The 26,943-nt window shown below is 39.6% G+C and overlaps 1 protein-coding gene across 1 annotated transcript; it reads right to left on the reverse strand.

Moving 5' to 3' along the window:
• Positions 1-1,282: 1,282 nt before the first annotated feature.
• LOC124112210 lies at positions 1,283-26,608 on the reverse strand. Its single transcript, XM_046472216.2, has 6 exons — positions 26,243-26,608; positions 22,392-22,479; positions 10,346-10,554; positions 10,072-10,157; positions 5,833-6,034; positions 1,283-1,568 (listed from the first exon to the last, which is right to left on the reverse strand). The coding sequence occupies exons 1-6, from the start codon at positions 26,549-26,551 to the stop codon at positions 1,449-1,451; spliced, it is 1,014 nt and encodes a 337-aa protein (XP_046328172.2). The 5' UTR covers positions 26,552-26,608; the 3' UTR covers positions 1,283-1,448.
• Between the last annotated feature and the right edge of the window lie 335 nt (positions 26,609-26,943).

Genomic DNA, 26,943 nt, shown 5'->3' on the forward strand with positions numbered 1-26,943 from the left:
TTTTCACACAAAATGGTCTCATCACTGACTTTCAGTGATCCATGCATATTATTATCGGAACTATTTTGCCTTTTACGCCAAATGGAATCTCTTTTGGCGGATAATCGATGGATATTTCCAGGCCCAGGCGTAAATGCACACATCACGCCCATGAAGTCAACATACGCTTGAAGCTGTGTCAACAATTTCAAATATTCCATATCCATGTTTGAGAGCTCCTGTTTACAGCCCTAGACAATTGACCAAAATGTTTGTATATTTGATAGATTGTGACACAATGGTTGCACAGTAACCAACAACAGGACAGTTGTTATTGTATTAAACTCATTTATTGACTTTAACGATATGTATAGTTCATACAATCTACCATGTCTCCTGAGACAAGCTTGCTTTTAAGTACGTGAATTCCAAGCACCAATTTCTCGTGTTGGTGGTTGCGTTAACATTTATGATACGTTTATATATATGTGACATAACGATAGTTTATATTTATAATCGTATCATAAACGTTAAAAACGTTGTAAACGCTTAAGTCGTGTGGTCAGATGAAGTGTCAGTTGTACCACTTGTATGTTGTTTGTTGGAAAAGGTTACAGCTGTGATTAATTTGATTGAATGTCCATAGTAGCTTACAGTACGGTGGCCCATAAGGGACATGGAGTCTGTTTTTCCATATTTTGATATTTCAATTACTTTTGTCGTTACCTTTTGCAAATTAACACGATTTGTCTTAGAAATATGTGATAAATCATGTGTAAAGAAGATATTGAATCGCAGAAAAGTGAAACGAAACTGTCAAAAAAACAAAAATGAAAATGTCAAAAACTAAAATGAAAATACAGAAAACTATTTCCACCGCGGTGATAATATTTACACTGAGGTGAAAACTATTTCCACCGCGGTGAAAACTATTCCCACCGCGGTGATAATATTTACACCACGGTGAAAACTATTCCCACCGCGGTGATAATATTTACACCACGGTGAAAACTATTTACACCGCGGTGGAAATAGTTTTCTGTGGTTTCATTTTAGTTTTTGACATTTTCATTTTGGTTTTTGACATTTTCGTTTTGGATTTTGACATTTCCAATTTAGTTTTTGACATTTTCGTTTTGGTTTTTGACATTTCCATTTTAGTTTTTGACATTTTCGCTTCACATTTCAGCGACTCAATAGCTACTTGAAAGTACATTTTGCATGTTTTCGGTTGTTTTTATACCATTTATTACATATTTATATGACAAATTGTGTTAATTTGCTAAAGGTTACGATAAAAGTAAGTGAAACATCAAAATATGGATAAAAAGACTCCATGTCCCTTATGGGCCACCGTATTATAGTGTTCTCAATCCTGCGCGCTTACACTTAGTTGTCACATAATTGAAAGACTGCACTTACACGTTACTTCAGAATGACTAGTTTTATAACATCATTTGAAAAGTAATTTAATACAACCAGATTTCCATCATTCGAACTGAGACAGATCCCTCTATCAAGATGGAGTCAGGTTCTGACCCTGGCACCCTCTCGGTGAAGTTTAACATGCTCTTGCCATCGATATTCAGCTGGAAGAAAAACAAAGATCCACCAAGAATGTTATTTTGCCGGGGATATCCTTTTATTCTTTGGGAAACACACAATTGAATAAAACCTACATCAAAAGAACAAAGTCAGTGCTGACTGGAGATGTGTATATTGTCTTCTCGTTTGAAACCAATACTTTCTCCATGAACACCCATGACCTGTGTGCATGCTTTGATGTCAAATAATGCAACATATAGGATTAAGATGTTTACAGAGGAAGAAATCTGCTAAAACCACGATTTTGCTGTATCAACCTTTGACTTGACTCTAAAAGCTGTCCGTCCCTGTGTTTGTACTGGATTCTAAGCTCTATAACACTCCGTACCAAGAGAGAGAGAGAGAGAGAGAGAGAGAGAGAGAGAGAGAGAGAGAGAGAGAGAGAGAGAGAGAGAGAGAAAGGGAGATATTGCGGGGTCCAGGAAATGTACCACGAAATCCCTGTTTCCAAGATTAACATTAATCTCCAATACAATCAAGGAGGGGCGTCCATTATATTCACAGAAAATATTTCAGACAAGTGGAATTGTTAGCCTGTGAATTCTCAAAAATTCAAAAAGAATTACTTGAATTTTTGCAGTCTCAGATAAAAGGTCCCCAAAGTTCAAATCCGTCGAAACATTTAAGTTATTACAGCACTACCTAGAGACATGTGGCTTTTGATACTTCAGAGGTTTACTGAGAAAGCAATATGTGAAGTGCTGGACTTCGTCATTGATAACTTCTTTGTGACATTTTGGGCCATTTAGGCAAGTAGACATCCCCATGGGCACCATTTGTGCTTCCATTCTTTCTGTCAAAGGCAAGTCAGTTGTGCACCTAAAAACCAATAGGAGCGGTCGGGTAGCCCCGTGGTTAAAGCTTTCACTCGTCACGCCGAAGACCCGGGTTCGATTCCCGACATGGGTACAATGTGTGAAGCCCATTTCTGGTGTCCCCCGCCGTCATATTGCTGGAATATTGCTAAAAACGGCATAAAATCACTCACTCACTAAAAACCAATACGACTTCCGTAACAGCTACTGAACGTTTCACTAAGGCCTTGAATGATGTAACCCTGGTCAAACAACTGTTGAGCAAGAGTTGTATGACGCACTTATAATGACCACTGACTGACATCATAAGCAACGCTCGACACCGTTGATGTTCGGCGACATACATTGAACACAGTCACTTAGTCTGACCAAACATGGCGTCATCCTTGGTCTGTCAGCGCCAGACCCTTTCTTGAATGGTTAAATGTCTAATATGCTCCACTGTGGGAATACCTCACACACTCGTGTTTAAACGTTTTAAAGGATAATTTGTCTAAAATAAGAGCAAATTTCTTCTGAAGTTTACTGAGAAAGCAATATGTGAAATGCTGGACTTCGTCATTGATAACTTCTCTGTGAAATAATGGGGAAAGATATTTAGGCAAGAAGTAGGCATCCCCATGTGTACCGTTTGTGCTTACTTTCTTTCTGATCTGTTTATATTTATTTCGCATATGAATCGAAATTTCTTCCCGGATAAGGAAAACCAAAACAGGGGGATTTGGCCAAGTAGTCTAACCAGTGAAACTGCCTCATCTATTGTATGTTAAGATCTGTTCATAAAGATTCCGAGTGACTAAAACACTTCACAAGACTGGGGACAAGAGGGGTGACCAATAATTAACTTTCCTACGTTTATGACGAGGAATATTCCAGCGCGCGGCTCAAGCCTTTGGTGTCTTCATTTCACAACTTTGTTAAGATACAATTATGCTCCTTCTACGAGGCCTTCAAAGAGCGTCAAAGAGCGACTGTTAAGAAGTCGTTTGTTCAAGGCTACAACATTCAAGGTTTCAAAAAAGCTGACGTGTTTATGGCAGACACATGGAGGACATTTACAAAATTTGACACATCAGTTACAAAAATTATGTCCGATGCAATTACTTTTCACTTGTGCCAAATGCTCCCGTCTTTTTGTTTCAGATGAGCAACTGACTTGCCTTTGTATGTGTTTGTGATAGGTGGCACCCAGCAGGGTGGAGGATACGCTCGGCTTTTCGCGAACACCTGGTATTATCATTATTTGAAAGTGATTCAAAAACGCATTGTCGTGATATGGTCTGACTCGACTATGGTTTTGGCAGAGATTTCTTATAAATTAGGAAAAGACTCGTCACTATATAAATTGCCATACTGTAAAATACTCACAGAAAGACCCGTGAAGATACGGGCTAGAATAGGTCTTCAGCAACCCATTATTGCCGTAAAAGGCGACAATGCTTGTCGTAAGAGGCAACTTAAAGGATTGAAGCATGTCATCGATCCCAATTGCGTGGATCGATGCTCATGATATCAATGACTGGATTGTCTGGTCCAGACTCGATTATTTACAGATCGCCGTCATATGACTGTAATATTGCTGTGTGTGGCGTAAAACAACAAAACAACCAACCAACTGACAGAAAAGACTGTTACATTGAACGGAATCTAAACCTATGACAACAGACATCCCTCCAAACCTGTAATTCAAATAATTTACTATAGTATATGACCACACGTGTTAGGCCGTTCAGAAGTGTGGTGAAAACCTCGTCATGAAGTAACAAATGTATACAGAAAAATGTTAAGCACACCCTGATATATTTCATTATTGTTTGGTCCCAATATTTGAAAGATATAATTACGGGAAGAATTATGTTTCATGGAGATGATGTAATCAGTCAAAACAGACGAAGGCTTACGTGCCATGCATGGTATGCCCGTGCAGCATGCTACCCTCGAGTATCTCTAAAAGCAGTATATCCAAATGTCAAAATTACTTTCTTAAGCTCGGTTTTAAACAGTTATTCCATGACATTGTGTGACCATGGAACGAAGGTGATTATCAAACAAGATGGCAAATATTCGGCATGCATAACGCAGGAATGTCTTGTAATGTCATTGTCGGAATTTGATGTATCATCACACTGTCGTAAGTCCTTTAGTCGAAAAACATGCTCAGACCGGTGATGTCCAGGACCGTCCCAGATCCGGAAGACCTCCTGAGACGACACATCGCGAAGACAGGGACCTTCTTCGTCCCACAGGCCGAAAACCCTTTTAACTCGTCTGGAACAGCTGTGGTTGCCCAATGGTCGTTTAGGCACCAGAACCTTCAGGAACCGGCTGAAAGCTGGACTGAGGGCTAGACGAGTCACAAAGCGTCCCTTGTTGGGTGATCACCACAAAGCTGTTCGTTCAGCATGGTGTATTGGTGTATTGCGCGACAGAACTGGAATCTGAGAACTTGGAGACGGATCCACTGGTCAGACGAAAGTCACTTCTGTTTCACGTCACTGATGGAAGAACGAGAATTTGGAGGTACCGGAACACGGCCTACACCCCAGGAACATTAAACCGACTGTTGCATACGGCGGGAGCTCGGTAATAGTTGTATGGGGTTTGTCTCTCATGATTGCAGGTTGGATTTGGTCGACATAAGGGGCAACTTAACAACCACCCTCTTGCTACTCGACCTCAGTACATGGATGACATTGCCAGACTTCATCGTTCGCATGCAGTCGTGGATTACATTAGGGCCAATGCAATAACGACTCTACCCTGGCCAGCAATGAGCCCAGATTTGAACCCCCTGGAACATGTTTGGGATATTTTGGGGCGGCGCATACAGGCACGAGATCCTCCTGTACAAGATTTACGCCAATTGGAAGCAGCATTGCATCAGGGGTGGTTGTTGTTGACCCATCAACAGATCCAACGTCTGACTGGCGGCATGAGACGTAGGGTGGAATGCGTCATCCGGTCATGTGTTGCGGTTATACCCGCTACTGATCTGTTTCACGTGTCATGTCAAGTAGAGACAAGGAATATTTTCACATGAAACATCAAACGTATCTCGTTTACTTAATCTTGCAGCTCCATACGTTGTTTAGGCATTGTCTAAGGTCAAACACCGTACCAGTGTTACCATAATATTTTTTGTCAGTAAATTTCAATCACAATTCACCAATATCTTTTTTATTTGTGATCAAATGTTTGTTCTATCCGATGACATTGGTATCGCCCAGCTACTGTGGTCAGCCAACCCATGCCATGATTTTTGCCATTTGTCATGGTTCAAAAATAAGGATGTGCTTAACTTTTTCCTTTGTGTATATATGTTGAAGAATAAGAGGTGAACATATGAGCTACTGGTTTTGGCAATGTCTACATTACTCATGCAATAATCTACCATTGGTGACAGTTAGACGTGAATAAAGTCATAGGCACTTACCCTGTATATTCCAGTGTGTAGTGTTATCTGGACCTCTGTTTCTTGTCCTATGTTCATGGGTAGATCATCAACAGTACGCTCCTCACCCCATTGTCCATTGACTTGATCGTTCATGACTGTTACGTTTCGAGTTACACCGAACTCATATCGGAACTCTGACAAGGCAAGTAAATCTGCACCTTTCCACAGCCATATGTTCCATCTGTAGGTAAAAGTTTCACAGGTATTGATTGAAAAGGATGTCGGGGATTATAAACAATCCTTATATATGTATTAAGACAACGATTAACAGATGTGTACATCCAGACTTGGATTATTACAAATTCTAACTTTTTATCTCATTACAGTGCAATGAAAGTATCTCTCTTTGAACCAGAATCTTACATCAACAACCCAGAGGTTCAAAACCAACGAAGAGTTTTCTGTTAATATAGAATATATTTACATAACTTTAAGGTAAATAGATCAAGAAAAGGGCCTAAGTACTCAATTCAATTCAATTCTTTATTGTATGAAAGACCACAGGCCCATATACAACTTAGTTACATAACATATTTATGAGAGACAAAGTCAAGGTAACAATTCACTTCGTAACAAAATGCATGTTGTATGTACAAAGCCAGTTGATGTTGTATTAGAAGATCCTTGCAGGACAGTAATGAAAACAATCTTATAGCAGCATTAAAATGAGATAAAGACCACTGCGGTAAGTACTTGTTTCTTAGATTTTTGTATGTAGGGCAAATAAACATAGAATGGTATTCATCTTCGACAACAATGTCGCAGAATGGGCATAACCTTAGGGATTTCTCAACAGATGAAAATCTCCCTGTGTTAATTTTTAGATCATTCAGGCCAAGTCTCAAACGAATAATGATGTTACGAAAATTCCTGTACCTTAAGTTAGAAAAATAAGATTCTGGTTCAAGCAATGACTTGAACTGGCGATAAGTAACATATCTTGAACTTTCGTAAATATCTGAATGCCATCTCTGATGAAACATATCAATGGCACTCATGTGAAAGTACGTACTGAAAGCATTAGCATTACCAATTGTCTGGGACAGCCAAATGAAACCAAAGTTATATGTAAAAGCAATGTACGTATACAAGAAGCCCATGTGTTCTTTCCAAGACTATCGAGGTGTACAAGTATGATGTAGGCTTGCTCAGGTAAACGGGGTTCAGGCATTATTATTATTTTACACCAATACTTCAAGCAACGAGTGTAAGGTACATGTACAATGTACAATGGGAATATCCCGCATTCTCCATAAACTAAATTAGTTGGTGTTGACATACCAACATTCAAAAACCTCTTCAAGCGAGAAGATGAACCTTCTTAATTGTATAGAACTCTTTACAACCCCATATCACAGACTCATATAGTAAAATAGGTTGTATTTGAGAAGCAAATAATTTGAAATACATTTTCGGTGAAATAAGTTCAAGCTTAGAGATAATAGAGTGGACTTGCAACAGAGCTTTCTTTGCTCTGTTAGTGAGATTAATTACAGACTTATTCTGATTCTGTGTATGGGTAAACAATATGCCTAGGTATTTGTATTTATTCACAACATTAATACATTTACCTTTAAAAAAACCCATTTCACTCTTGAGGCCACTCGACCACCTCTACGAAATATAACAATATTTGTGTTACGGTCAAAATAACATCTCTAAAATTATTTCTATTTATTTCTCCAAATTATTAAAGTTTAAATTTTTTCTTTAATTTTCATTCCAAATTTAGCATGTAAAAGATTATTATTTTATGCATGCTTCAGGAGTTTTAGCCAAGGAATGTTGCTCTGTTTAGGCTTCATGCCATGCATGCATTTTAGTTTCTGCGAGGAGAGAATGAGGACCCATGTGGTCAGTAATAAAAAAGAAAGAAGTGAAAGTTAGAACAGAATATGGGTCTACCACAATGTTAATCATCCAATTCCAAAGAAGGTATTTATTGATAATTGATGATGATGAGATGGGAATGAGAATGGAGATGGTAGATTTGATACAGGATGAATTGACTTTCATTGTGATCCTTACAATTTGTTTTATCAAGAATAACACTAAGTTTCCATTTATCTGAATATTCCAAGTATGTCAAGCTGCTTCTGTAGACCATTAATAGTACATGTACTAGACATAAGAATCACATCATCTGCAAAAAGTAGCATTGAAAGTTCTATTATGCGAGGGAAGAGCTGGACGCCATGTCTACCAGCCTGCATGATATTAACATTTATTAAAAAAATGAGTATAGGACTTAAAGCATATACTTGGCGAGAAACAAAAAAAGTCACTTTAAGTATCACCACAGCGAACACATGATTTTATTTTTGCATACACTGATTTAACAATGGCAAACATTTTGCCTCCTAAACCCTTATTTTTCAAACAACTCCACAATCTAGCTCTACGTACAGAATCAAATGCCTTTGAAGATCCAAGGTAGAATAGGTCTTCAGCAACCCATGCTTGCCGTAAAAGGCGACTATGCTTGTCGTAAAGGGCGACTAACGGGATCGGGTGGTCAGGCTCGCTGACTTGGTTGATGCATGTCATCGATCCCAATTGCGTGGATCGATGCTCATCATATCAATCACTGGATTGTCTGGTCCAGACTCGACTATTTACAGACCGCCGTCATATAGCTGGAATATTGCTGAGTGCGGCGTTAAACAACAAACTACCCAACCGTCTCAGAAGGACGTGATTCCACAGTGTTTCGCAGGAATGAGATACAAGGGTTTCCACACTGTCTTTCTCGCAAGATTGAGTGACCTGGGTAATTACAGAACATTTTAATAACACATATCACACGTTTCGACATAAACGTATAAGTGTCTGTTATTAAAAAATGGTGAAATCTAGAGAAGCATACTTCTAATTTCTTAAAAAGTTACATCATTCAAGGCCTAAGAATATTTTTTCTAACAGTTCATATTCAAAGCATCAGGGACAAAAATGTCTCATATAATCACCTCTTTTGTCTTGAACCATATGTTCCTGTGATTCTTTTTTCAGGTGAACCATTGACTTTGTGATGTGCATTAAGGTGTGGTAGGATACCCTGGGGAAGGATACTATCACAGGTGGGGCAGGATACCCTCACAGGTGGGGCAGGATACCCTCACAGGTGGGGCAGGATACCCTGGGGCAGGATACTATCACAGGTGGGGCAGGATGCCCTCGCATGTGGGGCAGAATACCCTCACAGGTGGGGCAGGATACCCTGGGGGAGGATACCCTCACAGGTGGGGCAGGATACCCTCACAGGTGGGGCAGGATACCCTCACAGGTGGGGCAGAATACCCTCACAGGTGGGGCAGGATACTATCACAGGTGGAGCAGGATACCCTCACAGGTGGGGCAGGATACCCTGGGGGAGGATACCCTCACAGGTGGGGCAGGATACCCTCACAGGTGGGGCAGGATATCGTCACAGGTTGGGCAGGATACCCTGGGGCAGGATACCCTCACAGGTGGGGCAGGATACCCTGGGGCAGGATACCCTCACAGGTGGGGCAGGGTACCCTCACAGGTTGGGCAGGGTACTCTCACATGTGGGGCAGGATACCCTCGCAGGTGGGGCAGGATACCAACTAGGTGGGGCAGGATACCATCACAGGTGGGGCAGGATACCCTGGGGCGGGATACCCTCACAGGTGGGACAGGATACCCTCACGGGTGGGGCAGGATACCCTGGGGCAGGATACCCTCACAGGTGGGGCAGGATACCCTCACAGGTGAGGCAGGATACCCTGGGGCAGGATACCCTCTCAGGTGGGGCAGGATGCCCTCACATGTGGGGCAGAATACCCTCACAGGTGGGGCAGGATACCCTGGGGGAGGATACCCTCACAGGTGTGACAGGATACCCTCACGGGTGGGGCAGGATACCCTTACAGGTGGGGCAGGATACCCTGGGGCAGGATACCCTCACAGGTGAGGCAGGATACCCTGGGGCAGGATACCCTCTCAGGTGGGGCAGGATACAATCACAGGTGGGGCAGGATACCCTCACAGGTTGGGCAGGATACCCAGAGGCAGGATACTCTCACCCTAGCAAACACCTGGTATCACCCCTATTTGGTAGTTATTAATATACACATACTTATGATATCTTTGAAATCGTACAATGAACTAAATGTTATGTCACTTTTACTTGCATAATTTAAATAGAAGGACATGAATAACTTTTTGTCGCTTTTATAAAATACTCGTCATCCTTACCTCGTAGCTTGGTTCGGTGTGCCAATGACAGTTGCTCTGAACTTGCTTGATGGCCCACATGGAAGTGCTTGTTTTTCTTTCAGGGTCTACCAAACACATACATTGCAAGACATTTAAGTAACACCAAAATATTTTACAAGAAAGACATGCTTTTTCGTAATGCTTTATGGTTACTTTTTTAGGGCGCGGGATACCTTCACATAACTTGAATTAGTCTTTTTAGTGTCTATTTGTAAAATGATAAAATACATACTGACTTGGTGATTTTACATACCGGGTTATGCCAAATGTACTGTTTACACAGGCCAGCCGTCAAATTCTCCCATTGTCCAGACGATTGACAGATGCTGGTAACCTTGTCATAACAGGCCCTGAAGTCTTGTCTGCAGGCATACATGTAGGTTGTTACACTGCCCAGGTAGTGACCCTCGTACGTTTTGGTGGCGTTTGTCACTTCTGGGGGCTGGCCACACCCTTGGAACTCTGAAAGATAATCCAGAGTGTAACAATAATTCCACAGTTGGATGTTTATCATGAGCGATATGAAAACAACAAAGGGAAAGTTCTTGAATTGTTGCAGAAAGAATGGGACAGAGTATGTCAGATTGAAGAAGAAATCTCTAACAAGCGATTAGAGAAAACAAGAAATGGCATACAAACTATGCCTTAAAAGTGAACTCAAAAGAAAAAGAAAATCCCTCCATAAAAAATCTAAGAACTGAGGGGAAATCCTATGCTGATGTGGCAAAAATAAAACCACCCCAGTCACATTCTGTGAATCTGACTCGCAGAGGTCCTCCAACACAGAACTGTACATTCAGAGGAAGCACAACTTTCCGGGGACGGGGACCCACCCGAACAATCAGCATCACTCAAGGCAGATCTTTAAACCAAAGGAGACAGCAAGGCCAAGGTCGCCAAAGAAGTCCAAACCACAATCGTCTGGGCCAAGGACATGCCCGCGATAACAAGCGAGGACATTTCCAAACTCAAGGGCGTGGTCGAGATCGAAATGAAGATTGATATCAACGGTTAAATAAAATGACTATAGTTCTTTTTTAGTGACAGCGAGTTTCCCCCAGGGAGGAGAAACTCAACAATAGAACCTAGAGTGATCAACTTATCTTGTGTAGATCTGACAGAGGAGGACATTTCTGTATTACTTAAAGACATGAAGTTCACCCCTTCTCCATTGGAACAGGATTTATATGAACTAGAAACAGATATTTCTGATATTTGTAGAAAATGGAGATTACTAAATCATTTTGATATTTATGCCAATAACGAAGATACTTCATTAGTTAGAAACCTTCACTCCAAAACGTGGTAGTTACAAAGTGTTAGACAATGTTATTAACCGCCTCAAAGATTTACCCTTTACTGTAAACCCTCAAAGAGATAAATCAAACATAAAAAAAAATGAACGAGCGGCTCTAAACAGATTATCAAACAACGAGTCAATTATTATTAAAGAAGCTGATAAGGGAGGTGCTATAATAATTATGGACAGTAATTATTACCAAGAACTCTCATTGAATATGTTAAAAGATGAATCTTGTTACAGAAAGCTTTCAGACAGTTCGGAGAAATCTGTATTACTTAAAAAGATTAGTATATTCACATTCTCAATGCCTTACTAAAAACGAAGAGGATTATTTAATTAAATTTGAATCGAAAGAAAGTAATGTGTATGGCCTCCCTAAAGTCCATAAGATCCAAGAAAAATGTCGAACATTGAATTCTGCTTATGTCAAAATACCCTTCCGTGAATGATTTTTAACTACGGCCAATATTTGCGGGACCCAAATGTCCCACAAACAGAATCAGTGACCTTATGGATAAAGTGCTAAAACCAATAACTAAACATGTCGAGAGCTACATAAAAGATACCACTGATTTTCTGAACCAACTTCCCGCTTCAGTCGAAAATGGTACAAAGTTAGTCAGTTTTGATGTAGTCAGTTTACATTCAAACGTTCCCCATGATCTCGGCATAGAAGCTATTGAATACTGGATAAATAACACCGTTCGCAAATCCGAGAAGACGATACCTCGGAATTCATGATCGACCGTATTAAATTTATTCTAAACAAAAATACTTTTAATTTGGATGGTTCTCATTACAAACAAGTTAAAGGCACAGCAATGGGGACAAAAATGGCCCCTACTTATGCAAACCGTGTACTTGGTTATTTGGAGGAAAAACTGTACTCAAAAACTGATGAAAAATTCGGCATTGAATTTGGACAGGGATTCAAAGATAAATGGAAAAGATTTTTAGATGGTTGTTTTGTTCTGTGGAATCGGAAGGAAGACGATCTACAGTGTTTGATAGATATTTTACAGACACTCCATCCAAGTTTAATCTTTACTTTAGAGATGAGCGATACCACTCTATCGTTTCTAGATGTAATGGTTACAATTTCAAACAATAACATTGAAACAGATGTATATTACAAACCAACCGATTCCAAGCAATACCTCAAATTACAATTCCAGTCACCCCCGTCATACTAAAAACAGTGTCCCCTACTCATTAGTACGTAGATTGTGCGCGATAGTATCTAATTCAGATCGTGCACAATATAGACTCGATGAACCGAGGGAGTCACTATTAGAGGTGAGGTGAAATGGGGTTTAACGTCGCATGCACGCGTGTGTGTGTGTGGCTGCTTGTACTTTATAGTGCTAGCCCACTGAGATACCATGCCGCAGTCTAACATGAATACCCCACTCAGACACAGTATACAGACTCCGAGCCGACCAGTCCTTGTTTTAGCTCCTAAATGCCGAACGCCAGACAGAGTAACAACAAGTACCATCTTTAACGTCTTTTGGTATGACGCGGCCGGGCATCGAACCCCGGACCTTCCGCTCTCCGGGCGGACACTCTACCACTAGACCACGGAGGCGGTCAGTCACTTTTAGAAAGAAACTACCCTAGAAAAATTGTAGAAGACGCAATAAACAAGGCTTAATCACAAAACCGTTGTGATCTTTTAAAGCCTGAAGATAAACCTAATGAGAGTGTTCTCCCATGTGTTACAACCTTTAATCCCCAAACCCGTAAATATTTGGAAGTGTTCGGGAAACACTGTATTCCTTAAATAAGTGTAAAGAACTAAAACAACAAAATATCACAAAATAAACTTATTAAAAGTAAAAGACAGAGCCAAAATCTGAAACAGATTCTAACTAGGGCTTCTTTCTCAAATGGAAAACAAGAATGTAAAACAGTACCAAAGTGTAACAGACCAATTTGTGGTACTTGCCCTCATGTTTTACAATGTTGTACTTTTACATTCAAAGACGGAAAACGTTCTATGTCCGTGAAAATATGAATTGTGCTTCGACAAACTTGATTTATGTCATACAATGTACTGGATGCAAGGCCGAATACATTGGACAGACAGGGGACACCCTAAGAGCGATAGTGAGGGTCCACCGACAACAAATAAGGGACCCCTCTTGTCGGTGTATCCCACTCAGTCAACACATTGATCAGTGTGCAGGGAATAATGCACCAAATTTTGTGATATTCCCGTTTTACAAATGTGACAATGATGCACTGAGAAAGATGAAAGAATGTTATTTTATTAATACTTTCAAACCAAAATTAAATGGCCTGAAATAATTGGATTATTTTATTCAATTACATGTATTGTACATTTTACTGCCACTACAATACTTATTTCTGTACTTATTGCGTTACGCAACCCGTATGCACCCCGTTGGTCACTCGTGTGATACCCGTGTGCAACGCGTTGAACACGGGTGTGCACCCCGTTCGTCACTCGTGTGCAACGCGTGACACACTCATTACAGGGGGAACAAACGTGTAATAAACATATTTTATTGACATATATGGTCAACGGTATTTGGCAAAAGTTATCCAACTTAGGTGGCCCTTTCCCTACTCTATATGTAAAGACATTGATTATACATATATATAGACATATACATACACCTATACATATACATACATGTACGTATACAGAAATACATACATATACACATAAACATATATATACATAATCATATATACTCATACATACATAGACATACTCATATACATATGCACATATTACATATAAAGTAACAAAGAGAAATATATTTACACAAGAACATAAACACCATGTTTGCAAGATCTCGCGGAATAATTTTTAAATATGGCGAGTGGATCCGAGTAAACTTAGGGATTATCGGCTGTTGTGTGAAAACAATGCTTCAGAAAGATCGACGTCCTGTCCCTGTGAACAAACCTACATATTACGGATTGAACGCCAAAAGTGTGTGTCGGGTTTCTTGTAGCAAAGCTATACATTATTATTATATTAGGCCTTAATCTTATCTTTATTTAAAACTTTCTCCCTCTGTAAAACAATCCATATGTTTTGGTATTATATTTAATATACCCGTATTTACATATATACATCATGTATAATTTATAGTCAACATATATACCTATAAATCTTTACTACACTCAATAATGTAATGTAATGAAATGTACTACATTAAGCCCCCCCCCCCCCCCTTTCCCTACTCTATATGTAAAGACATTGATTATACATATATATACACATATACATACACCTATACATATACATACATGTACCTATACAGAAATACATACATATACACATAAACATATATACACATAATCATATATACTCATACATACATAGACATACTCATATACATATGCACATATTACATATATAGTAACATAGAGAAATATATTTACACAAGAACATAAACATCATGTTTGCAAGAATAACATAGACATACATAAGAAATGCCTATTTAAACACAATTTTTGACAACAAACTTTTGACCAAAGGAGGACCCGTGTTAAGCTGAACTTGGAGGTGGCAACAAGGAGATAATTTTGTTATTTCCTGACGAAAAAGGTTAATACACATTTAATTATATGTACTTGCTGATGTCTCATTTTTAGATGTGATGTTGTTGGAAAATATGAGTACTGTTGTGGCTAGTACGTATATATGATGTTTTGCGATGGTATTAAGAGAATACATGATCCTGTTAAATTTTAAACCCAATTCCAATGGGTTTTTTGTGATTTGACATTTAAACGTACGACTTTCAGTGATCATGTTGATGAGGTTTGGCAGAGCATTGTTTTTATAGCATCTAATTACTTTAAGATGGTTGGGTCTCTTTGTCTCAGCTCCATAGCCGTGGCAATGGGAAAGGGCGGCATTTAATTAATGAGAGTAGGTTTTTTCATGGAGGATACACTTGAGGGAGAGGGTTCTACTAATTACCGTACCACAGGAAGAGACCTGTAGACGTGAGCGCGGGGTTGTGTGTAAGATGGCCGTTGCATAATGGGCGCCTGGAGAGGTAAACATTGAGCTCCAGCAGTGTTGTTTTCACGGGCTTGTTGAATAAACTCCCAGCGCTACTGTCAATATATCTTCTACCTGATCTAGATACATCATTTTGGCATTTACAGTATATATTTTCTTTTAGAGTATTTGTCAATTGTGTTGAGCTAACAAGCAATAATTGTAATTTGTGGTGACATGTCTCATTAAAACATGAAGTCTCATTTAAAACATGAAGTGAGTACGATAGTAAATAATAATATTCAAATTGCATTAAAATACAATGTTAACAAGATACATATGTGACCGTAAAGTTCCACATCCATAGCCAGGAGGAACACTGATTAAACAACGGGAAGAAGCTTGCCCTTACTTACATGTAGAGACATCATCTGAATATGACTATATATGTAAATGTTACGTTACTGTTCCTATCTTCACGCATTATTTAAAAATGGCCATAAAGTTCACAGAGACGAAGGCTATGGATACAATACCATTTCGATTTTTTAGATGATAAAATAAATTATTTGATAATAAATTCAGTGATTGATATCTAAAAACCGATTTGCTATATTAATAAACATTTCATGATAAAATAAAATCAAATTTGTGATATAAATTCATTCTTTTGTATCCATAAATAAATTATTGATATCAAATAAGGAATAAATAGTAAAACGACGCCCTATATATTGTTCTTCGTGGATTGTATTAAGTAACGCATCACGGTTATAGTGTTAATTTCTAGTCTTTTTTTCTGCACCAGCATTTCTTTCATCTTCTGAAGAAATGTTTAAAAAATGGCAACTTATAATTAACAAAGGTAATGATACTTACCCGACCTACGTTTATTCCTCTCTCTGTCATTTTTATCATTAACATGTGTCTACGTTTAAGTGTTTATACTTATGCCATAAATTGTACTGATTAAGGAATGACACATCATCGTAATATATATGTACTCCATATACATGCAGCACAACGGTACTTTGATTCTATAAAGCAGAAAATCGTTACCCCGAGTTACTGTGTAACGGTTCACCCCTTGTTTTCAGACGTGTCATTCAGACAAATAAGTCAGGTGTGACAGTTATCACAATCTCACCGGTTATAAAGAATTGATGCCAGCCGACTGACACTCTTGATGGGTCAGTGACTAAAACAACAGATCACACACGCTTCCTATTCAGTTTGTACGTATGATTACATGGCTGTGTGAATGCATGGTATGTATGGCTGTATGTATGATTACATGTATGTATGTAAATTATGTGTGTGTATTTATTTATGTGTGTGCGTGCGTTCACGTAAGCCTAGATCGGCCGTTTGAAGCCAGAAGGCAGAGGTACATGTATTCCCAGGAAAGCAGCATACTCTCGCAGTTGGTCACTAGAGCTGAAACTTATCTCGCGGAATAATTTTTAAATATGGCGAGTGGATCCGAGTAAACTTAGGGATTATCGGCTGTTGTGTGAAAACAATGCTTCAGGAAGATCGACGTCCTGTCCCTGTGAGCAAACCTACATATTACGGATTGAACGCCAAAAGTGTGTGTCGGGTTTCTTTTAGCAAAGCTATACATTATAATTATATTAGGCCTTAATCTTATCTTTATTTAAAACTTTCTCCCTCTGTAACACAATCCATATGTTTTGGTATTATATTTAATATACCCGTATTTACATATATACATCATGTATAATTTATAGTCAACATATATACCTATAAATCTTTACTACACTCAATAATGTAATGTAATGAAATGGACTACATTAAGCCCCCCCCCTCCCCCCCCCCCCCCCCCCCCCCACCACACACACACACACCCTACATTTAGTATGGTGGTTTATATCTATTATATCTATTAAGCATATAATTTATTATTCAACCCAACCCGTCGAAGAGATACAGGACTGTGAAGTTGACGTGAAACCTAAAAATGATGATGATAATATATAAATGTTAATACAACAAGCGCTGCATTCCATGGTAAAAGAAGACCAGACTTGGTTAACATCCGTGTTTATCTGTGACAACTTCCCACTGCTGACATTTAGTGAACTTGGCAAGTGGGGATGATTTTTGGTATTCATATTATTATAATCTCTCAAACTGTTCATAAATGTGTGTGTGAGTGTTTTAAACAATAAAATTCAAAGGACTGTTTCCTACACCCATCAATATCTTAATGAATGAACATTAGTTTATTGTATGGATTATATAAAGATCTCACTAAGTATATGTTTTGCATGCATGACAGATGGGATTAAGGGAGAAAGGAAATATTTTCCTGAACGTTTCTGGTGGAGGTAATTGGAAATGGCTGAACCTGTAGATAGTGTCAAATCCGTGATAGATGTGACAGATCCCACAGGGTAACATTCAACAGGCTCATTACCTTGTGATTAATTTAACGTTTTTCTTAACAGTTTAGAAAAAGAGAAGAATTTTGAAGTGAACTACATTGGAAAATGAGAGAAGAAAATAATAGTCAATGTTTTTATCATAAAACACTCTCTGTTCAGTAAGCAACAGTTATTATTTAAGTACTTTCAAGAGGAATCCCAAAGTTTCTCTTACTCTGTTATGATATATTATGTCAAAGTTAAAACATTAACATGCAACAAAGCATTTTCCATGGACTTTCCATGTTAATTTGCTTATTGTTGATGTACATGTGTTCAGATTAATTAAAACAAATACTATATCAACTACAAATTTCTTCCGTGTGTGAATGCGTGTAATACATGTATATTGGCTCCCCAGTTCGCATACTGCGAAAGCAAAATTGTGTGTTTAATTAACCTCATCTCCCATGTCAGTGACTGATTTCAAACCGCATATCTTGGTGTTACACAGCCAGTGTCCCAACTCTCGTATATCTACTTTAATGTTTCGCCCTTGCGATCTAACTTTATAACATGACCGTTTAGCCTACATAATAATGTAGGCATTTGATTGGTTATATCCGTTTTCTTTTAGCAAAAAGAGATAGTTTGTAACAAAAATATAAGATATACAACAAAACATTAACATCCTAAAGATATACTATCCACATGGCATAAGTACTCACAACCAATTTCCTCTAATAGTAAACTTTCACCATTGATATCCCCAGCAACACTTACCATATGCAGGGTCATTGGGCAAATGTAAAAATCACAAACCCTTACGAGAATCTGTCTCAATGGTCTCACCCTGTGATTGTGAAGATCTCAAATTCTATCAACATGGCTGTTCATATTCATTTCCAATATCGTCTTAGAATTAGTGATAAATGTTAGAGTCCCACACAAATCTTTCGCTTAATGATTTTTACAAAATACTAAACAGAAAGTGGGGTGTGGGAAAGTCGGACATATTCCTACGTGAAATAATAAGAAATAAGTAGTGGTGACGGTTCTATCATAATTGTACTATCTAAATCATAATTTTGGCGAACGAAAAACGTTATATTTGCAGTCACCTGGAATTACTCATGTGGGCAAAACTTAAAACGAATATGTCCTCAATCCACACACAATCACTTCATTAATGGCGAACATTTACCAACCCGCGACAATCCTGTCAATTCGGGGGTTCCCCGAGCAATAAAGTCGCTTCTCAATTCCCTACTGTTCTACTGTCGGATAGCCAAAATGGCTAGACTGGACCCTCGTGGAATGGTTCATTCCATCAAAGTCCAGCAACAGAACACTAATTATGACGGGTGAAACCCGGTCCCGTGTTACACGCATGGCACACCCGTCTGCAACGAGTGACCCACGCGTGCTTAACGGGTTGCACACGCGCTGCACACCTGTTGCACACACGTGTTCAACGGGTGCTCAACCCGTGTGCAACCCGTTGAGCACCAGTGTCACATGCGTGTTACACGCGTTCTAAACGCGTGTTAGAGGAATGAACTTTTAGGCAGTAGTGTACGTGGTCGACCGGATCTGGGAAGGTCACGTGTTGTCCCGTGTGTCTGGTAACGGTTCCACAGTCTTGTAATGCTGCGTGGTGCTACGTGGAAAAAAACTGGCTACAGCTGAAGATTTTTCTCCTGTTTGCAGTCGGCCGATGGCGTTGTTGCGTTGGGCTACCGTAACTGGGCATGTTTTCGCTGATCACTTGCTGTAAGATTGTGATTGCATGCAAATGAAAAGTGATGTTGCACGTGCATGTCATGTTGGTGTGTTTCGGCGCCAGCTTCTCACGTCGTTGTGTTTTTTCCGATTTTTTCTGTCTTTTGATCACATTTCTGCAAATCTCATTCTTTCCACACAAATCAATCCCATTCTGTGCAGAAATGACCAATTCATTTTTGGTATTTATTTTGAAGGAATGTCGGCAACGCTTTGTCAGATATTTACGATTTACTACTTTTGCGTTTCTTTCTTTGCAGAGTATATTTCAATAACAGTTATGAAATCAAGGCCACAGGAACAGAAATGAAAAGTTATCTTATTGACGCAGTAGATTAATAGTAATGTTATCATAATGTGTAATGTACTTGTTGCTGTTACACATCACAGTCAGCAATATCCCAGCAGTAGTTTGTAGTTAATAGTCTCGGAAATCCTGGTAATAATATTGGTACCCAGCAACCTATGCTTGTCATAAGAGGCGACCGAATGGATCGGGTGGTCAGGCTTGGTTAATTGTATCCCATCATGTCCCAGAATTTTGGATCGATGCTCACGATTTCCACTACTCGGATTGTCTGGTCCAGACTCGATTATTTACAGATCAACATCCTTTGTACAGCTGAAAAACTGCTATAGTAACAAAGGAAGAATAATGGTTCCAGTGCATCTGTAGATTACAAGGTTTTTGTCATGAATCATGTTGATTCCGAGATCTTCTCTCATGGGTGCCTTTGTAGATTCCTAGTTCCGCTGTCATGGATACATCAGTAGATTCCCAGTTCCAATGTCATTGATATATCAGTAGATTCCCAGTTCCACTGTCATTGATACATCAGTAGATTCCAAGTTCCGCTGTCATGGATACATCAGTAGATTCCTAGTTCCGCTGTCATGGATACATCTGTAGATTCCAAGTTCCGCTGTCATGGATACATCAGTAGATTTCTAGTTATACTGTCACGGATGCATCAGTAGAATCCCAGTTCAACTGTCATGGATGCATCAGTAGATTCCCAGTTCCACTGTCATGGATCCATCAGTAGATTATCAGTTCCGTTGTCATGGATAAATCAGTAGATTCCAAGTTCCACTGTCATTGATACATCGGTAGGTTCCTAGTTCAGCGGTCATGGATACATTGGTAGATTCCTAGTTCGTTGTCGTGGCTACATCAGTAGATTCCTAGTTCGTTGTCGTGGCTACATCAGTAGATTCCTAGTTCCGCTGTCATGGATACATCAGTAGATTCCAAGTTCCCCTGACTGATACATCAGTAGATTCCTAGTTCCTCTGGCATGGATAAATCAGTAGATTCCGAGTTCCGCTGTCATGGATAAATCAATAAATTCCTAGTTATACTGTCACGGATGCATCAGTAGAATCCAAGTTCCACTGTCATGGATACATCAGTAGATTCCAAGTTCCGCTGTCACGGATGCATCAGTAGAATCCAAGTTCCACTGTCATGGATACATCAGTAGATTCCAAGTTCCGCTGTCATTGATACATCAGTAGATTCCTAGTTCCACTGTCATGGATACATCTGTAGATTCCCAGTTCCGCTGTCATGGATACATCAGTAGATTCCCAGTTCCGCTGTCATGGATACATCAGTAGATTCCAAGTTCCGCAGTCATGGATACATTAGTAGATTCCCAGTTCCGCTGTCATGGATACATCAGTAGATTCCTAGTCCCGCTATCATGGATACATCAGTAATATCCCAGTTCCGCTTTCATGGAAACATCAGTAGATTCCTAGTTCCGCTGTCATGGATACATCAGTAGATTCCTAGTTCCGCTGTCATGAATACATCAGTAGATTCCTAGTCCCGCTGTCATGAATACATCAGTAGATTCCTAGTCCCGCTATCATGGATACATCAGTAATGTCCAGGTTCCGCTTTCATTGAAACATCAGTAGATCCTTAGTCCCGCTGTCATGAATACACCAGTAGGTTCCTAGTCCCGCTATCATGGATACATCAGTAGATTCCAAGTTCCTTTGTCATGGATAAATCAGTAGATTCCGCGTTCCGCTGTCATGGATAAATCAGTAAATTCCTAGTTATACTGTCACGGATGCATCAGTAGAATCCAAGTTCCACTGTCATGGATACATCAGTAGATTCCCAGCTCCACTGTCATGGCTACATCTGTAGATTCCTAGTTCCGCTGTCATGGATACATCAGTAGATTCCCAGCTCCGCTGTCATTGATACATCAGTAGATTCCAAGTTCCGCTGTCATGGATACATTAGTAGATTCCTAGTTCCGCTGTCATGGATACATCAGTAGATTCCTAGTTCCGCTGTCATGAATACATCAGTAGATTCCAAGTCCCGCTGTCATGGATACATTTGTAGATTCCCAGTTCCGCTTTCATGGAAACATCAGTAGATCCTTAGTCCCGCTGTCATGAATACACCAGTAGGTTCCTAGTCCCGCTTTCATGGAAACATCAGTAGATCCTTAGTCCCGCTGTCATGGATACACAAGTCGATTCCTAGCCCCGCTTGTATGGAAACATCAGTAGATCCTAAGTCCCGCTGTCATGAATACACCAGTAGATTCCTTGCCCCGCCGTCATGGATACATGAGTAGATTCCTATTTCAACTGTCATGGACGCATTAGCAGATTGCTATTTCTGCTGTCGTGAATGCTACTACTTCTACTACCACAGCTAGTATCAGATGACCCGAATACACAAAAAAACCTTGCAAACATCCTCCGACATCTTTCAATCAAATTGATTTCGTCAATTGATTTGAGAAATTTCTTTTGGAATGCTACCATTAATTCTTTGGTATTGAATACATGGAATATAGTTAGTTACCTGGAACACAAGTTGCACGATCAAGTCTGTCTACTTGACACCGGGCATTAGCAGGGCATGACATCAGAGAACATGGACCGGAGAGAGACTAGAAATAAAAAGAGAGCGAGTTGTAGTTAAGTATCATTTCATTAATATCAGAAAACGCGTGCTTATTTGGTACGATACACAAATGTGACATTAATCAGAGAATTCCCATGAGCACAGATATATATGCATACACGGATCAGTTATCCATATTCCGGTCCGTGAGAGCACCAACTGACTCACATTCTCTGTCTCAAACCAGCTAGAAATGGGGGAATGTAGACTTATACATTATCAAGACGCCACCATGATGTACGGAACTGTAGATGATACTGTGAATATATATATATATATATATCATTCAACGATTAGTTTCACATTTAAATCAGAATGGATTCATTCATATAACTGGCGCACATCATTCTAATCGCTAACATAGTCATAGCTACGACACATAACAATGCCATATTATCTGAAAATGACACTGATTCATCATGGAATAATTCTAGCTTCGGTGAATATAATATCTCCCTTACATCAGTCCTCCCCTTCAGATTACAACCTGTGTGGACCTGTGAAGACCCGGGAAAGAAAGGTCTTCAGCAACCCATTCTTGCCGTAGGTGACTATGCTTGTCGTAAGAGTCGACTAACAGGATCGGGTGGTCAGGCACGCTGACTTGGTTGATGCATGTCATCGTATCCCAATTGCGTGGATCGATGCTCATGATATCAATCACTGGATTGTCTGGTCCAGACTCGATTATTTACAAACCGCCGTCATATAGCAGGAATATTGCAAAGCGCGGCTTTAAAAAACAACAAAGACAACGACGCATGGAGGCCTTCAAGATGGGAACGAGCCTTGTTGTAGGTTACCGAAACATGCGAGTGGTGACGAATGGTGCCTTACGGTGACGTGGAAGCAAAATTGGGCGTATCGCGTGGATCGATGCTCATGACATCAATCACTGGATTGTCTAGTCCGGATTCCATTATATACAGACCACCGTCATATAGCGGGAATTTTCTGAGTGCGGCGTTAAACAACAAACTAAACAAAAAAACCTGAAAAAACATCCCAAAATCAAAACTAAAGACACTGACTGACTCGGGCTAAACATCGCCAACAACATGTTCAGCAGGGTGCCATGGGGGTGTCGTGCCGGGTTAGCGAAAATCCAGTTTTTCCTAGTATCAGTAAAACCCAAGTTGGGGTATTTGTCCCACGAAAGCGAAAAATGAGTAATTGCTATAAAAACACCGTATTACCGTAGTTTAGATCAGCGCCCGTGCTGTTCAAACAGAGGAGAGGAGATTTGCTAGAGAGTCGTTTCGTAAAAAAAATAATACAGTTGGATGTTTAAACACAGGAGAAGAATGATCAGTTTCTTAATTGAACAAACAATCAGTTTCTTAGTTGATATGGGTTATGATACCGATGGGTTTAGAGGAGAGTCGTTTCTTAAGAACACACACAGTATGTATTTGAGGGTATATATAAAGAGTGCAACTTAAACCACACAATAAGGCAGCTAAACTATCCCTCAAAATCCCAGAAATAAGCTTAAACTTACCCATCTCAAAATCAGAAATTAAAAGCGTAAACAAGCAAAAAATCACCAAAAAATGGCACAACCTATATCTAAACTCAAATAGCCAAATCAAAAAAGTACTCAGCAAACCACTAACCAAACCAAAAATTTTCCATCCATCAAAAAAAATCGACAGAGTAATCACTAAACTCCAAATAGGACACACCAACCTAAATAACCACCTAAAAAAATTAAAAAAACATACTACAGGTAACTGCCAACACTGCAAACAACTAGAAACCCCAGAACACGCACTAATCCACTGCACACACTACCTAACACATCGAACCGCATTACAAACCACTCTCAATCTAAACAAGGCTCTCACTCTAGAAGTAATACTAAACCCACAAAATAACTAGAAAACTTCAAGGCCTTAGGCGTATTCTTAATCAAAACGGAACTAATAAAATGCATCTAAAAACACTATAATCTACCAAATCAAAATTACATAAACAAACAATCATCCACCAAACCCAGCTCCCTTAGTTCTCCTCCCCAACTTCATCGGCTTCTATTCCAAATCTCAAAATTCCCAAATTCTATATAAGCAACCCCTAAAGCCCCCTCTTGGGTTGCACAGACCACTTTCGCCCCTTTCGGAAACACATTAAATGGCCTAGCGGGCCCGTGTGCGAAATACGCATCAGTCGGAAAGCGCACGTTAAATCTCCAAAGTAAGTAAGTAACCACACAATCCTTCCGACTCCCAAACAACCAATCCATATTCACGGCAGAACTAATGGGCATGGCCTCAGCCCTCCATAATCAAGAATAAAAAAACCCACAAAAAATCCTAATACTTACCGACTCCCAAAGTGGACTGCAAGCCCTCCAAAACAAAACCGACCTAAATTAATAAATCAAATACTTAAAAGCTCCAACGACCTGACTAAGTCAGGCAAACAGATAACATTCTTTTGGATACCCGCCCACGTAGGAATATACGGTAATATATATAAAGCAGCTAAACTATCCCTCAAAATCCCAGAAATAAGCTTAATTCTCCTCCCCAACCCCATCGGCATCTATTCCAAATCTCAAAATTCCCAAATTCTATACAAGCAACCCCTAAAGCCCCCTCTTTGGTTGCACACACCACTTTCGCCCCTTTCAGAAACACATTAAATGGCCTGTCCGGGCCCGTGTGCGAAATACGCATCAGTCGGAAAGCGCACGTTAAATCTCCAAAGTTAGTAAGTAAGTAAGTAAGTTATCTATGTCCAAAATGGCTAACGCACAAGTTAGAGTGACCATGGTTGATACCGTGCGAGGTGGTCAGCACTTGTTCAGGCTCTGGAAGACAATCTCGCCAACAACGTCATCGGCGACGTTGAGTACACAGATCACTTTGGTGACCTGATCCACATGGAGTGAATCACTTGAACACAACGTGTATGCCAGTGCAACCGCAAATTTATTATAGAATGTATTTATGTATTTACCATTATAATTTAAGATATAAGTTATTGTTGTTTTTGTAGAAATTATAATGTATTAATATATTAATAATATTAAAGTATTAGAGTTATTAAATTTGTTAAATGTAAAGTACTTTTGTGCAACTATACTATACTTCAGCATCTAATAAATTACTACTGTAATTACGGTATACGCATATCTGTATTTTTCTTGTAATTTGAGAGTCCCGGTGCAGCAATATCCCGTGTTTTCTGTAGCGTGACCAGTCTCACTGTATCTTCACGAAAGCGAAGAGATTTTAGAGTTCATTATGGCTAGGTTTCGCTCTCCCGGCCCAGAACCGTCATGGGGCCGGGACGTACGGTACTTGCGACATACACGGCCCCTTAGCATCTGGCGATTGTTGGCAATATTTACAACTATGAACACATTTTGAAGGACGTGGTCTCACGCACATATAACTCTCTCAGGGGACAATTGTTGTAAACGACTTCTACCCCGTTTGAAGTTAGATCCACAATCTCAGTTACTAATTCAGTCTATCAAGTTATTGAGGTCATTTATTTCATACAAAACATATCAATCAAAATTTATTTAACAATGTAATGTCCTTTGAAAGTTATCAATTAAAAGGGGTTTGAAAACATATTTTAAAGATAATGCGTTGAAATATGTATCCCTTAAGCTTGTGTTGGGGAAATCTACACAGTCAAGTAAAACATGGTTGACTGGGAGCCTCGCACCACAAGGGATAGACATCGGAGGATCCTCACCCTTCCATGTAAATCGAACAGATGTAAGTACAAACCTTGGGCCAGTGGAGGATGTCACTGAACAGGAATCCGGCTCTGTCAACAATATTTCCATTAGCACTGTTGTTACTGTTGAGTAGACAGGTGCGCGTTTTCATGTCAAATCCAAAAGACAGACATGCAGAGGACATAAGACATGCAGATGCACAGGCGTACGGAGACGGACTCCTGAACTTTCTAAACATCTGGTGTTCCATGTACTTGTCATGCTGGATTGCAGTGGCTACATCAAAACAGTTGTCACAATGAACAAACTTAACGACCCCCAAAATTAGAAAAATAATTTCAGCAAGCTTAGACGACATCTCAGCTTCCACACCCAAGCAGCCTGCAGGTACTTAAAATTCACTGTAGCTTTGCAGACGACATCGATTTTAACACACGAAACACCAGATTACAGTACATTAAATATATATAAGGAAGAGAATGTATATGGATGTCTTCTTTATTGTGAGGAACTCAACGTTTCGGAACAATGCTTACTCCTTCATCATGTGAATGAATGCGGTAAGGCAGAGAGCATATATGTGTACTTGAGAGGATAACAAATTAACAAGATAACAAAAGGTGGAAAATAACAAAGGGTAGAACCTAACAAAGGAAGCCAACACTTTACAGTAATTAGCGCTGATGGTAAGGCCAGTACTTAAGTTCTCATAGATAAGTAATAGGCAATGGACACATAATTTCAAAATTG

The sequence above is a fragment of the Haliotis rufescens genome, unplaced genomic scaffold (genome assembly GCF_023055435.1).
Source record: "Haliotis rufescens isolate VD_foot unplaced genomic scaffold, xgHalRufe1.0.p SCAF_19, whole genome shotgun sequence".
Lineage (NCBI taxonomy): Eukaryota > Metazoa > Mollusca > Gastropoda > Lepetellida > Haliotidae > Haliotis > Haliotis rufescens.

Bases quoted from the DNA above. Each gene is read 5' to 3' on its own strand.
- LOC124112210 (XM_046472216.2), bottom strand. From the start codon at position 26,551: ATGTCGTCTAAGCTTGCTGAAATTATTTTTCTAATTTTGGGGGTCGTT. The intron at 10,555-22,391 runs GTAACTAACTAT...ATTATCTTTCAG, and splicing joins TCGTGCAACTTGTGTTCCAG to AGTTCCAAGGGTGTGGCCAG. The intron at 10,158-10,345 runs GTATGTAAAATC...TGTGTTTGGTAG, and splicing joins AGTACATTTGGCATAACCCG to ACCCTGAAAGAAAAACAAGC.